At 33.9% G+C, this 14,698-nt stretch overlaps 3 protein-coding genes across 3 annotated transcripts; 2 read left to right on the top strand and 1 right to left on the bottom strand.

Annotated features, from left to right (window-relative positions):
- Positions 1-1,923: 1,923 nt before the first annotated feature.
- LOC107467372 (two pore potassium channel a-like) lies at positions 1,924-3,490 on the top strand. The gene is made up of 2 exons (XM_016086453.3): positions 1,924-3,097; positions 3,178-3,490. Exons 1-2 carry the CDS (start codon positions 2,061-2,063, stop codon positions 3,311-3,313), a joined length of 1,173 nt encoding a protein of 390 aa, XP_015941939.1. The 5' UTR covers positions 1,924-2,060; the 3' UTR covers positions 3,314-3,490.
- Positions 3,491-6,737: 3,247 nt separating this feature from the next.
- On the top strand, positions 6,738-9,528 carry LOC107466108 (microtubule-associated protein 70-5-like). Its single transcript, XM_016085084.3, has 11 exons — positions 6,738-6,855; positions 6,974-7,059; positions 7,159-7,224; positions 7,316-7,486; positions 7,612-7,782; positions 7,863-8,018; positions 8,102-8,248; positions 8,339-8,410; positions 8,481-9,080; positions 9,168-9,316; positions 9,398-9,528. Exons 1-11 carry the CDS (start codon positions 6,750-6,752, stop codon positions 9,414-9,416), a joined length of 1,743 nt encoding a protein of 580 aa, XP_015940570.3. The 5' UTR covers positions 6,738-6,749; the 3' UTR covers positions 9,417-9,528.
- A 2,471-nt stretch (positions 9,529-11,999) lies between these two features.
- On the bottom strand, positions 12,000-14,389 carry LOC107466102 (pentatricopeptide repeat-containing protein At4g16390, chloroplastic). The gene has a single exon (XM_016085077.3). It carries the CDS (start codon positions 14,302-14,304, stop codon positions 12,187-12,189), a length of 2,118 nt encoding a protein of 705 aa, XP_015940563.1. The 5' UTR covers positions 14,305-14,389; the 3' UTR covers positions 12,000-12,186.
- Positions 14,390-14,698: the final 309 nt, after the last annotated feature.

Genomic DNA, 14,698 nt, shown 5'->3' on the forward strand with positions numbered 1-14,698 from the left:
CTAAAATAAATAATACAAAAACTAAGTTAAAAATTTATGCACTAAACCCAAAAAAAAAATATATTTTATCATTGTGTTCAATTTTAATATTATATACATAATATATATTTAATATTATTTTTTTAAGATTCTAATATATCTTTTTTTTGGATTTAGTACATGAATTTTTAACTTATTTTTTATGTATTATTTATTTTAATTCTAAAGTCCAATAACTTTTTTTTTGTACAGACATATTGTTTTTAATATTTATATACTAATTTTTTATTTTGAACTTCATCCCAATATCTGAGACTTGCCAAAAAAATTTAAAATTTGTAAAAAAAATAATTAACCTGATTAACAGGTTACCTTTTTAAATCCAGATCATTCAAATAAAATATAATAAATAAAAAGTTTAGATTTAACAAATTCACAAGATGTGCAGCACTCCATACTTAGCAAGGAGCGTTTAAGGATGAGCCCTATTTTAATTGAGTAAATTGTCCTTAATTAATTTGGAATATTATGTTTAGTTTTTTTTAAGATAAATATAGAAATTAAATAATATATTTAAAATTTAAAAAATTAAATACGAATATTTTTTTAAATATTATTAAAATTTTAATTTATATTTTTAAAGTTCTGGTCTTTATACTTTTATTTTTTAAAAGTAGACAAAAATTTTATATTTTAAAATTAAAATCTTTAACTATTGCATATAATAATGAGTCTCAACCTTTTAATTTCTAAAATCCACCAAAAGTTATTATTATTATGTTGTTGGTTGATATGTGGAAAATACTAGAAAGGACACGAATTCACAAGTTCACATTCGAATATTTAAGTGGGAATAAAGAACTAATAAAAAAATACACCAAAACGTATAAAAAATTAAGAAAGCACGTGCTGAGGTGCAAGTGTCCTCGCTCGCTGATCACAAAATAAATAAGTTTAAATTTAAATATAAAATAATTTATTTATAAACTACTTTTAATATAATTATTTATTATTTAAAATTATTTTTTTTAAAAAAACTTAATTAGTTATTTACCCAAACTCAACCTAAATGCTATGCATTATATCTAATCTCCATTGCTAATAATCTATTACAATATCAAAAGAAAAAAAAAGACTCTTACGTTTGTTGTATTGAAAAACACATCTGAATTTAATAAGATTGTTAATTTAATTCACCAAACAGAATAGAAGAAAATGAATAAAAAAAATGAAAATAAATTATATTTTTATAATTTGTTTTAGTTTATCACCAAATAGAATATAAGAATATAAAATTTGGTATTTTTATTCAAGAGTGTCTTATCTTACTCTATACTTCATATCTTGTCATATCCTGTTTTTAAAAACAAACATAGCCTTTTAGAGTTAGGAGTCACCTCTAGTTTATTTTCTTTTGATTCTGTTTAATTCATTTCTCTTTATTTTCTTTACACTTTCGTTATTTTTTTATTTCTTTCTTTATTTTTTATTTTATTTAAATTTTTTTATTTTAGTAATCATTTAATTCGTATTTTTTATTTTGCTACTAATCTTTTGACTCAATATATTTTGACATTGTTGCTAAGTTATTTTCGGGTCGTGCCTGCTCTTTTTTATAAGAGTCGTATTTGTTCTTTGATATTTAAAATTTTGATACAAACTCGATTTGATATTTTGTCCAATTATGTAAAAATCGAGTGAAACAATTATAGGTTGATTTTTATGACTAATTTTAATTTAGTATTTTTGACTAAAATATATAAATTTTTTATCCGTGTATATTATTAGTGGCGCGTGTTACCTTGGGTTGGATAGCTAATTAAAGGGGAAGAAACTTGGGAGTTTTTGAGGTGTTAAGATGTCCACTTGGAAGCATAAGAGACATTATTGCTTCTGGTCAGTGGTCACGTTGTTTAGTTTATGTGTGTGTTCAATTAATTGCTAGTTCTGCTAATTAATTTAATGAAAACAAGAAGAGTGAAATTCAGTTTCTTTAATAAGTCGATATACACAAGAAGCGACGTTCTCAGCAGGTAATAACTAAAACCACTACATGAATAATCTACTCTTGTCTTTCTTGTATGCCATTGGTGTCTGCCTTTGAAAATTCGTTGTATTTCATCAGGAATAATGAGGTAACATTAATATTGCATGAAAAATTAAAAATAATAAGTGTATATATTATATTATTATTGATGGGGATTGATGAGGCACAAGAGTCATTGCTTGCAAGAGATCATTATCATGAGAAAAGTGACCTCCAGAGAAGAAGGTCCACCAGGAATTATGGCACAGCTTCATCAGATTCATCGTCACAGACATTCAACAATCTCCAACAAAATAACAGTAATCATGTAGTTATAGTCCAAAATAATAATAATAATAATAATAATAATAACCCTTCAACAGAACAAGCAGAATTTCAATTGAAACCAGTGTTGTTGTGGCTAACAATGTACCTAGGTGGAGGTACCCTATGCTTCTATATGACAAGTAACCAAATTGAAGGTACAAAAACCAATCCCTTTCTTGATGCACTTTACTTGTGTGTTGTGACAATGACCACTGTGGGTTATGGAGATCTTGTCCCTAAAAGCACAGTGGCAAAACTACTTGCATGCTTCTACGTCTTCACCGGAATGGCCCTCGTTGGTTTGATTCTTAACAAAGCAGCAGATTACATTGTTGAGAAGCAAGAAATGTTGGTTGTTAAGGCCATGCACAAAGAGCTTGACAAAGAGTTTCAATCTAACAACAATAGCAACAAGGCCAAACACAAGTTCTTGGTTGCAATTTGCACCTTCTTGGTGCTTATTACAGTGGGAATGATTTTCCTATCTTGGGTTGAGGATCTTGATTTTGTGGATGCATTGTATTGTGTTTGTTCCACAGTGACAACTTTGGGTTATGGGGATAAGAGTTTTTCAACTGGAATTGGTCGTGCTTTTGCAGTGTTTTGGATATTGAGTAGCACCATTTGCTTAGCTCAATGTTTTGCATATCTTGCTGAAATGCACACTGATGAAAGACAAAGATCACTTGCCAAAATGATTCTTTCTAGGAAAATCTCACGTCCTGATCTTGAAGCTGCTGATCTTGATGGAGACAAATCTGTTAGGTAATGTATAATGCAATTATTGCACTACTATCATACGTGATGCTTATTAATCTCACACATTATATTGTTTCTCTTCTCAGTGCTGCAGAGTTTGTTGTATACAAGTTGAAGGAAATGGGAAAGATCAACGATGAAGATGTTTCCGATGTATTGGAATGGTTTAGAAAACTAGATGTAGATAAATCAGGAACTCTGACAGAAGCTGATATCATTTGAATTTTCAATACACTTTATATATTATTTCTCTCATATTTTGATTTGGAAAATGCTTGCATAACATACAACTGATTATTGGTTATGTACTAGAACTTTTACTTGTGGATTAATCATTTAGTGGAAAAGGGGCATTTTAGTCATTGAAATAAGCTTGTGTAAATGTAATCATCGGTTCTTGGCGAGTAAAATTCTGTTAAGTGTAATATTCACAATTAATTGATCTGTTATACTTTCAATAACTTGAGTTGTCATATGTTTTATAACTTGTCAAACTTTTATAAACTTTTTCCAAAAATATTTTCAGCAGCAAACTTTGAATGACCTATATATTGACCAATTTTACCTAATGTAAGTTTTGTTGTTTCTAGAGCATGATAAAAAAAGATGAGAATTTGCTATGATTTAATTATAATTACTAACAAATACTTAGGTTGTTGATCAACAAGAGCAGAGCACAAATGAATTCAATCAACAATTGGGAATGGTTGGGCTAAATTTTGCACTTCCTTTGGGTTGAAGGTTTCTTTTCTTTAAATATATTACTATTACATACCATTATTTACACAAAGAAAACTCTGGAACAATATAGGTAAACTTCAATCTCATGAAAGAGATGAAAAGGTCATTGTTAATGTCACAAGCTAATAGTCGGATATAGATTTGCTTTGGAGTGAAACTTTTGTTCGTATAGTCCACCATTTTTTAGTATTAGTATTTAGTATTAGTATCTTAGTAATAAGAGCAATTCTATGATGCCTACAAATTTTTTGTTTAAATTGTCTAAATGTGAGTGTTTGAGAGATAAAATTCACTCTTTTGTGAAGTTATAATATGTATTATTTGTAGATACTATAAAATATATCATCATAGTAATTAGGATTTAACTAACTTATATTCTGAAGACACATTTTAAAATCGAAAATATTTGGTAATAAAAAGATTAGACAAAAACTGCCAAAACTTACTACTTTTGACTTTATTTAATGCATCCTGTAATAAATAAAGAAAAAGTATAGAGAGACAATGTGAATACTGAACAATGTAAACAATAGATATGGATGTTCAATTCAATAAGTATACAGATAATTATGTTGATTATTCTTAATTGGATGGTTATTCCTTTTGATTCAATTTACTCATACATAATTAACAACGGATGGATGTTCAATTCACTAGGCATATAGTTATCCTAATATTAAGGTTTAGGAGGTAATTTGGGGGTGGAGTGGTTTTTTACTTTATTAGGTCCATTTTAGAGTCTATTATTCATATTGTTTACAAAAGTCATTATCTATCTAACAGAACTGATAAATAAATATTAAATAAGACAAATTCTAACTATTTAGACAGATTATTTTTTGTCTCTCAAGTATTATGATTTTAAATTATAATAAAAAAAAATTTTCAATGTTTTTGATGTGTTTAGTACATTGAAAATAAAAAAAAAGTTATTTTTACAATAATTTTTATAAAATATTGTTTTTATAACATGTTTAACTTATATCTTTAGGACACACGTTTAATAAGAACTTAATAATTATTATTCATTGCAGCATTGTTTAAGGGAGAAAGTCCTCCACAGTCCACACACCAAATCATGGTTGCTTGCAAAATGGGCATGGGCTGAACCTTCCAAAATTCAATCTGTGAAATCACCAACTGAGCCCAATCCCTCAAGAATTCTTAAGGAGACACAATTCTTAAATTGAATAAGATGAGATAAAATAAAATAAATTAGATAATGACAGTTGCACAGGTGAGAAGTGACAATGTCACAATGCTATGTTAAATTTCAATTGTTGAAATATATAGAGATATTGAATATTTGAATCATATATATGTTTTTGGTCATAGAACTTATAAGATCTTAAGTAGATGGTCATATATATTATGTCAACAAAAGTATCTCTAACCTTAAAAGTAAAAAATATGTAAGTTTGTCAATATTTAAATTTACCAAATATAAAATATCAATTTATAATTTCAAAAAATTACAAGCACACTTCAAAAATAAATAAATAAACTCACTCTTAGTCTAAGCAGAGATAATCTATTCAATTTTTAAGTAAATTAATAATGGCAATGATATACGCCTATGTATCAAGTTATCAGCATGTAGAATATAATGAATTGCACAGGCTTACGTCGGTATGTATAAAATACTGTATCTTAATTTACATGTTTATTATTTAATTTTAATATTTTTTGGTTTGGTACTTTATAGTATGTATTATTTTATTTTAATTTTAATCCGCCAACTCAAAGTATCAAAAGCTTAGCTTGATTCCACTTTCATTAAATCACTATCAAAAGAATGGTTACTAATATATAGCAAATTCTAAAAGAATTATAAACTTGAATTATATTTGATGAGAAAACCCATTAGCCCAAACCCTATCTTAAATTCTTAATGTCCTAATTTCGCTGTTGATAATGCCTTCCCTTTGTCGCATGCATAAAAAATATATGCCATTTGGCTTCGACCATTTTGTTCATCAGAAACAGCTGGACCCGTGTACGTTTTTCACCTTTAAATGTATCATTTTATTTAATTATTCTTATACTTTTAAGCAAAGATCAACCAATATATTCATCCCAAATTATTTGTCCTTGGAAGCCACCTTTAGTTCGTCACTTTCTAGTCATGAATACATGTCATTTCTTCGTTCATTTAATTTCTTATCCGTGAGATTGCATCTAATGATATAAAATAATTCAATTTTCTTTTGATGGTTAAGTGTTGATTAGAATTTAATAAAAGTGCTGGCCTTTAGCACTCCTCTTTATTATTTATTAGGTTAAAAGGATATAAACAATAAAATGGATAAGATTAAGAAGTTGTAATAATTTTGTCCGCTTTGTAATTATCTTAAACTCTGATTGGTGAGTGATGATACCTTAATACTAATTGAGATTGAAAACTGAAGCAAAGGGTGTCAGCAATATCGGTTACCCTGCAAAATGATTGAGAAACTGAACTTTATCAGTTATGAAAAGAAGTATTAGGTATAGCAAAATTGTTTAACCGTTATTATTATTATTATTATTATTATTATTATTATTATTATTATTATTAGGTAAGTTCCCAATTAACCTTAATTTATGTTTAATCAAGTACAAATAGTAACCGGCTTGGCCGGCGTGTGATGCATTTTGATTTTGATTTTAAAATGTATGACTAAGTTTGGTTGCTTAAGTATAGGGAGAAAGTCAATTCCATTTTCTTTCTTTCATTCAAATTCTATTATATATTGTCCTGGCACTGGAACCTTCATTTTGTTGTTGATGTTTTTGGACTCATTCTATTTTGTCATTTACCAGTAACAGTAACACACAAGAAGGGGATCAAACTTCAACGTTGTTTTTGTCATTTTTCACTTGTGTGCATATATATAACCGAGTGAGTGCATTTGTCAGAGAAAAAAGGAGGGAAAATATGGTGATGAACGGTGAAGAGCAATATGGAGATGATGTTGTTCAACTTGTCCAACCATCAGATCCGCTGCTGTTGGAGCTTAATCGTTTGCAAAACCATCTCAAAGGTTCTTTCATATTCATATTGATATGCTTTCTTTTTATGCATGGCTCGCTGTAATTTTCTAGTTTGTTTTTCTTTTTTATTTGTACACACCAAAATGAATAAGAAAATGTTTGTTGCAGAAAAGAACAAGGAATTGGCCACTTGCCAGGGTCAAATCAAGACTTTCAAGTTAACTGAAGCTCAAAAGGATAAGGCCATAGAAGAGGTATTTCAGTATTTGTGTTTTAGTCTCTCTGTATCATTATAATTACAAAACATATATAAGAGCTTCTCAGAACTAACTATTCTCTTTTGAGTCTGCCAGTTGAGAAGTGAAGTTGATAAACTGGAGGAGAGGCTTGGAGTTACTGAGGATCATCTCAAACAGAAGGTGCTGTATAGTCTGGTCCTGTTATTTCATGGAATTTGAAATCATGTTTAGTATTTCTAAATGCATGTTTTTTAAATCTATTGCCATGCAGAATCTGGAAATCAAGATACTGGCAGATGAAAAGAAATGTGCATTGGCTGCACAATATGCGGCAGAAGCAACTCTTAGAAGGGTACATGCAAATCAAAAGGATGATGATTCTCTTCCAATTGACAGCATCATTGCTCCATTTGAAGCTGAGATTAAAATATACAAGAATGTGGTACAAATAATGCAACTCCCAGCAAGGATGCATTTGTCAAATAATTAATTTAATGTATGAACTTTACTTACTGACAATAATAATAATAAAAATAGTAACAATGTAACATGCTTTTGGCTTCATAGATTACTGCACTACAAGAGGATAAGAAAGCTTTGGAACGACTCACAAAGTCGAAAGAGTCAGCACTGCTAGAAGCAGAGAGGATTTTGCGAAGTGCACTAGAGAGGGCTCTAATTGTTGAGGAAGTTCAAAATCAGAACATAGATTTGAAGAGACAGATTGAGATTTGCCAGGCAAGAATCTCTATCCTTTCTCACATTTTTTCTTTCTGTTGTGAACTATGATGCAGCTAACTAACAGCTGCCATAAACAGGAGGAAAACAAAATCCTAGAGAAAACACACCGCCAAAAGATTTTGGAAGTTGAAAAGCTTAGCCAAACCATTCAAGAACTCGAGGAAACCATCTTAGCAAGCGGAGCCACTGCTAATGCCATTCGTGATTACCAACGGCAGATTTCTGAGCTGCTAGTAGACATATCTTGAACTCATTTTCTCATATAATATCTGGCTGGTTAGTATGTGTGGTAACTTGGAGTTGCACCATCATGCAGGAGGAGAAGAAAACATTGGAGAGGGAGCTAGCAAGGGCAAAAGTTTCAGCCAATAGAATTGCAAACGTTGTAGCTAATGAGTGGAAGGATGAAAATGATAAGGTCATGCCTGTCAGGCAATGGCTTGAAGAGAGGAGGATTATGCAGGTACATATATGGTCACAATCAAGAAAGGCTAATAGTATTGCTATAACAATGTCTATATAATTTAGTAAGGAATTTGTGTTTAATATGTAGGCAGAGATTCAAAGGTTGAAAGACAAGCTAGTTATGTCAGAGCGATCATCAAAGGCAGAATCACAGTTGAAGGTATTTTTCTTAGTTTTAGTGCATGTGAGCATCCATAACAAATCTTTACATATGTGGTTGTTTCTTTCAGGATAAACTGAAGCTGAGGCTAAAGACACTAGAAGAGGGTTTAAAGCAATTCTCAAATAATGCAACCAATTCGAACACGTTTTCTCAGTCTCCAAAAGAAGAAAAGTCTAACATCTTAGGTTTCCTAACTACTAGTAGTGGACTGAGAAAGAGATCCACATCACAACCTAGGGGATCTGCTGTTGGAAGCTCTTTGTTTCAGCAGCCAAATAACAAAAACATGATCACAGACAATGCTGCTGCGATGTTAAAACAGGGGAGCCCTGCAAGAAAGAGATATAGTGCTGCTGAAAATGTGTTGAAGAAAGGGATATGGGCATCACGAAGCAAAGTTGTTGATGGTGGTGAAAAGGAGAATGAGATACATGTGGACACAGACATGAAGTTGAACAGGTTTAGTGATGAAAACAAAGCAGCAGAAATTAGAAACACTGCTGTGGACGTGGATGAAGATTCAAAAAGCAAGATAGCAAATGATTTTGGCAGTGAAGATGTGGTCTCAGGTTTTCTGTATGATAAGCTTCAAAAAGAAGTCATCAATCTGAGGAAGTCTTGTGAAGTTAAAGACAGTAATTTGCAAGCCAAAGATGAAGAAATTAAGGTAATGGTGATAGTCATTAATTAATGCCTTGTCACCTAAGCATCCTTCTCAAATTGAACTAAAGACTTAAGATGTTGTTTATTTCAGATGCTTGCAAAGAAAGTTGATGCACTGACAAAAGCCATGGAAGTAGAGTGGAAGAAAATGAAGAGAGAAGCAGCTGCAAAAGAGAAGGAGGCTTCATCTACAAAGTCGGATGATAACAAGAAAACTAGAAGTACAAGCACCTCTAAAAGGTTCGGTAACTTAACATTAACTTCCATGTTTGTTCTGTTTGTCTAAGACTACACTATGACATTATTATTTAATTGCTGCAGGGTGACAAAAGATCATTGATGATTCTTTGTTTGGAGATAGTTCGAGACAATTTATTTATCATTGACAATGTGATTTTTCCTTGTAAAATGTAAATACAGAACTGAGATAAAAGAAAAGAACAAAAAATAGTAAGGCAGTTTCATGAACTAAACTTTCATTGATGAAAGTTCAATATTTGAATTTGATTATGTATATACTGATGTGTTCTTGTTCAACATATAGATACATATATATGATATGGTCTGTGATATTGACTTGTGAGTTAGCTAGCCAAGTTCATCTATAATTTCAAGAGCATAAAAATGCTATTATCTTGGAGTAACTTTTCCAAATACCAGAAATAATAATAGTTTTTCTCCTAGACATGAAAGCTTAACATTGCAATCATCTTATAATTCAATGTTTGGCAAGATTACAAGAGTCATATGCATAAAATATGACAAAATTGACAGATTTCTATGTGACTCCCCTGAAAGAAATCATCCAGCCACCACAATGGATAATTGACACCCGAATAGAGTCTTCATTACTCTAGTACATCACCAAACTTCACAACTATTATTTTTACTTCCGATCTAGTAACATTCAATTGACGAAATTAACTCAATAAACCAGTGTACGCAACAATGCTAATAAATTTTGTAAAATAAATATATTTTCCAAGTACTAAATTGAAATCTAAAAGGTTCCTCATATCTTAAAATCCCAGGAAAAACAATGACTTGTTAATTCAAGTACGGTCATCACTTATTTATGTCAACAACATAGAATGAACCCCATGATATCTCAAAAAGCATAAGCAAGATGTCATCACTTATTCTAAATTCACTCAGACGAACAGCAATAGTGCAAATATCCCAAAAAAACACAGGTAATTTTGAGCTAAAGAGAATATAGACATAATTCAAGCAAGATCATAATCCTCAAAGACATTATTATTTAATTCATTGTTCATTCATAATCCTATTAAAAAGGACAAAGGAGGATAAAAAGCCACAGTAAATAACAAGAAATGTTACTATCATATATCTGTCGTATAGTGAAATCTTCCCCCCTTAATAGGTGGCCAAACAAAGGTGTGGCGCATATCATTAGCAAGCATCGAGTTCTCCATGGTGTAGACACACTTCTTATGGACAGTTACTTGCAAGAAATCTCGCTCCATGGGAGGAGCCCCGCTGTCAAGTTGCAATGCTGCAAAGTCCTTCGACAACGACAGTGTGAAAAATGAGAAGAACAGCAACAATTTGTCTTCGGAATCCACTAGTTCCGCAAAGAGTATTGCACACACCTTCCCGTTGCCAAGGTCAACAAGATTGACTCTGGCCCCAGCTTCCATCTTGGGTTGACTACCCTCAAAAAACACATCAAGGTATTGATATAAGGCGACACGGCCATTCTGGTAGTTAACCAAAATGGCAAACACCTTCTCCGAGATAACAAGTGGTTCATCAAACTCCTCCCCATACTCATCATGCGTAAGGCAAACCGTGTAGTTGTTGCTGCTGCCGAGACCCAGAAGGGGCACAGAAATTTTTGGGGGATAAGTATTACGAAAGGGGCCAAGTTCAGTACTACTGCAAATGTACCTACCATTGATGAATTTCGAAAGATTGTTATCAGCGTCGGGCTCAACTATCCAAGTCTCTGTTATGGGGTCGAAGTGGGCCAAATAGGAGTCTGTCTCGTTCCCCGTGTCCGATGAAACAAAGACGGTGTTGTGGAGGACGAACACGACAAGGTTGGCACCTACCCGTTCGTAGTCCGGAGGAGGGTTTAACTGTTTCCAAACTCTAGAATCATGATGAAGAACGAAAAGTCCAGGATATATGGCCAGTGGATCTATACAGAAGTAAACATCGCCTGAGCCTGGCGTGTTTGCGATGGATGATCCATAAAGAGGGGCGGGTACACCATCCAGTGATTCCACAGGCCTAATACTGCGCTCATCAAATTTGAATTCGTAGGTGTTCCAGGAGTTGGAATCAGCACCGAGAGGTCTAGGGCAGGACACCGCCATATAAATCTTGGGGTCGAACTCGAAAGGACATAAATCAGGATCTGGAAGTTTCAAATCGAAATCGAACGGTGGTGGAGGCAAACAAGTCCAATCTTTGACATCATCTTCTTGTTTCTTTAAATTGCTTAGTTTGATCACGAACAACTTGTTAGAAGTAACAAGGCAAAGGCACGCTTCCTCCGCCATTTCAACCTGCTCCGCTTTTCGCCTTTTTGTCTCAGCAGCATCCAATTCCGCCATCACTCTCTCTGATCGAACAACGAGATCACCACTGTTAGGGTAAAGTACTGGAGAAAAGAAAAAAAATGGTGATGCAGTTTCATGAAATAAATTTTCATTGACGAAAGCTCAATGTGGGAATTTGATTATATGATATGGTCTGTGATTGTGAGTTAGCTAACCAAGTTTGTCTATAATTTCAAGAGCATTAAAATGCTATTATCTTGGGAGTAACTTTTCCAAAAGCTTAACATTGCAATTATCTTATATTTCAATATTTGGCAAGACTGCAAGACTCACACGCAGAAAATATGACAAATTAATATGTGACTTCCCTGAAAGAAATCATCCGACCATTACAATAGATAATTGACACCCAAATAAGGGTCTTCATTACTCTATAAGGCATCCAATATAAACCGATTGTTATTTCCGAATCTAGTACAAAAATTTCGTCAAGAGACAAATGAAAACGCATATAAATTACATGGTTCATCATTCCCTGGAAAAACATTACAATATAAAAACGGAGAACATAAATTTCATGAATCATTCAGCAACTAATTCAGGCGAACCCTTAGATTTCAGCCATGATTTAGCTGCTTCCAGTGTAGTCAAAAACCAGCCAGCCTTATCGGGAGCTTCGTGGAATGGAGCATTCAGTTCCTTCAAATGTGATTCGAATACATTCGCCAAACCTTTATCTGAATACTTGTGCTTCCCATGCCCAGTGTTAATTCCAAGCAGAGGTGGAAGTTCCTCTCCAGATTCCAAAACATCAGACAAATCTTTTATCCAGACATGAAATGCGGTCAGCGCGGCTCCAAGTGAGAGACTCTTTACATGCAACGACCACTGAGTTTGAGTTTTGGACTGTATTTCTGTATATATCTCGAGTGTCAAGCCCAGGTCGAGAAGCTCGCAAGCTCTGTCCAACAAATCCAGGTTGACACAGAGATCAATAAGAGAATTGCAAATGGCCTTCTTTACCACATCAATAACTGAATTGAACAGTTCTGATGCATCACTTCTAAAATCTCCCTCCTTCTGTTCCACCAAATATCTCACCACAGACCCGATCTTTGGATTAGCTTTCTCCAGACAATTTGCTAGCTTCCCAAGTTCTTCTTTTGGTGTTTGGGTCATAACATTCAGAAGACACCCACAGAAGCGATCATCTGGAGTGAGTCCCAAATCTAATAGTTGATTGAATGTCTTCACAACGTCATCCGTACGCTTGACTTTTCCATAGCACTGGACAAGTGATGTCAGCACAAAAATAGTAGGCTCAAATCCAGATTCAACCATTTCGTTGTACGTATTTTCAGCCTGTGAAACCATCCCACTGCAAGAATATATGGTAATCAAGGATGAGAAGGTCCAACTATCGGGATTGCAAGTCCCAGAACTTTTCATATCTTCGTAAACTTCAAATGCTTCATCTATGTAGCCAACATCAGCACACATAGCTAGAAGGGTATTATAAAGAAGTGTATTCATCTCCAGCCCACTTTCCCTCATTTCCTTATAGACAATGAGTGCATCTTCGCAAAATCGTGCTCTGCCATAGGCTCGTATGAGAGATGCATAGGTCGCCCAAGTTGGTGAAAATCCATTGCTAGTCATCTCTTTATATATACTCTTGGCCTGCCATGGCCTCTTAGCTCTCCCCATGGCATCCAACAGAGTGTTATAGATAACCATGTTAGGCTTAACGCCAAGAACCTTCATTTCTTCATAGACATTTAAACACCCATCGTAATTTTTGGCCACACCATACATTCTAATCAATGTTGCAAAAGTCACGGTATCAATTCGCCACTTCTCTGTTCTGGCACGATCATAGAGGCTCAAAGCCATATCAATATTACCAGCTCGTCCATAAGCATCAATCATGGCCGAGTATGTAACTTCGTCGGGCTCACACCCGAAGGTGGGCATCTTTTCAAACCACTCAACAGCCTTATCAGGCAGAGAACACATCCTAGCACAGCTAATTATAGTTGAGAATGTAACATTATCAGGTTTGACCGCTCTCTGAAGCATTTCATCAAACAGCTTCTCTGCTCCATTCAAATCCTTACACTTCCTAAACACTTTGAGGGTCACATTGTAAAGAATCACCTCCCTAGACGGTCTAATCTTATTCTGAAAGTATTTGAGAACAAGAGGTGCGGTTTGGGAACTCACCATGTTATTGAGAACAATTACACCGTCCTGCTCCAAAACCTTATCCCCCAAGCTCTTGAGAATTTCAGAGACATCATGCTCAGTGGGGTTGCACGAGTCCAAAGAGTTTGCAATTTTAACAAGATTAGTGTACCTTGTATTATAAGACTTCTTCCGAAGCTGTTTGGCTCGGGGGCTTTTGGGGTTGACCCACACGTAATTCTTGGAGGAAGACGAGGATTTTTCGACTGGGTCCTCAAATTTGGAATCTTTTTCAATGTCAGCGTCTTCGGCTAGCTTCGGAACCGATTCCTGCAGCGAGACGCGGTTGGCGTGGAGAAAAGTTCTTGATTGGGAAGGCGTTAGCGAAGTGGAGGGTGGTTGAAAAGAGGAGGCAAAGTTTCGGACTTTGTGGTTGAATTTGAATGAAGAAGACGAAGAACCGATCGACGGTGAGAGAGAGTGGAGGGAAGGGGAGGAGCAAACATGGTAAGCCATTTTCGCCACTCTGAGTTGCTCAATCCACACACCTTCACACTTCACAGACCCTTATCGCGCAATGGCGAAAACGATACAGCGTAATTTACCATCTTATCCTTTCCGATATCATATATCTCTTGTGAATGACCGGGATGGAAATGTCAATTCGTCTTGCATAAATAATATCTTTCTTGACTTAATACTCAAAATCGTCTCTAAAAGATACTTCAATCCCATTTTGGTCCCAGAAAGATAAACATAATCAAAAGAGTCCTTAAAAGATACACCAGTTAATCACATTTGTCCTTCCGTCAAATTCGTTAGTGACTTGGCTAACGATTGCTGACTTGTCTCATTAGCTTTCACGATGGAATAGACCAAGGTGTCATAAGCGGTTGCTGATACTTTGAGG

The sequence above is a fragment of the Arachis duranensis genome, chromosome 1 (assembly GCF_000817695.3).
Source record: "Arachis duranensis cultivar V14167 chromosome 1, aradu.V14167.gnm2.J7QH, whole genome shotgun sequence".
Lineage (NCBI taxonomy): Eukaryota > Viridiplantae > Streptophyta > Magnoliopsida > Fabales > Fabaceae > Arachis > Arachis duranensis.

Excerpts from the sequence above, each read along its gene's own strand:
- LOC107467372 (XM_016086453.3), top strand. The coding sequence starts at position 2,061 with ATGCCATTGGTGTCTGCCTTTGAAAATTCGTTGTATTTCATCAGGAAT. Across the intron at positions 3,098-3,177 it reads GATGGAGACAAATCTGTTAG|TGCTGCAGAGTTTGTTGTAT; the intron begins GTAATGTATAAT and ends TTCTCTTCTCAG.
- LOC107466108 (XM_016085084.3), top strand. The coding sequence starts at position 6,750 with ATGGTGATGAACGGTGAAGAGCAATATGGAGATGATGTTGTTCAACTT. Across the intron at positions 7,060-7,158 it reads AGGATAAGGCCATAGAAGAG|TTGAGAAGTGAAGTTGATAA; the intron begins GTATTTCAGTAT and ends TGAGTCTGCCAG. Across the intron at positions 8,019-8,101 it reads GGCAGATTTCTGAGCTGCTA|GAGGAGAAGAAAACATTGGA; the intron begins GTAGACATATCT and ends ACCATCATGCAG.
- LOC107466102 (XM_016085077.3), bottom strand. The coding sequence starts at position 14,304 with ATGGCTTACCATGTTTGCTCCTCCCCTTCCCTCCACTCTCTCTCACCG.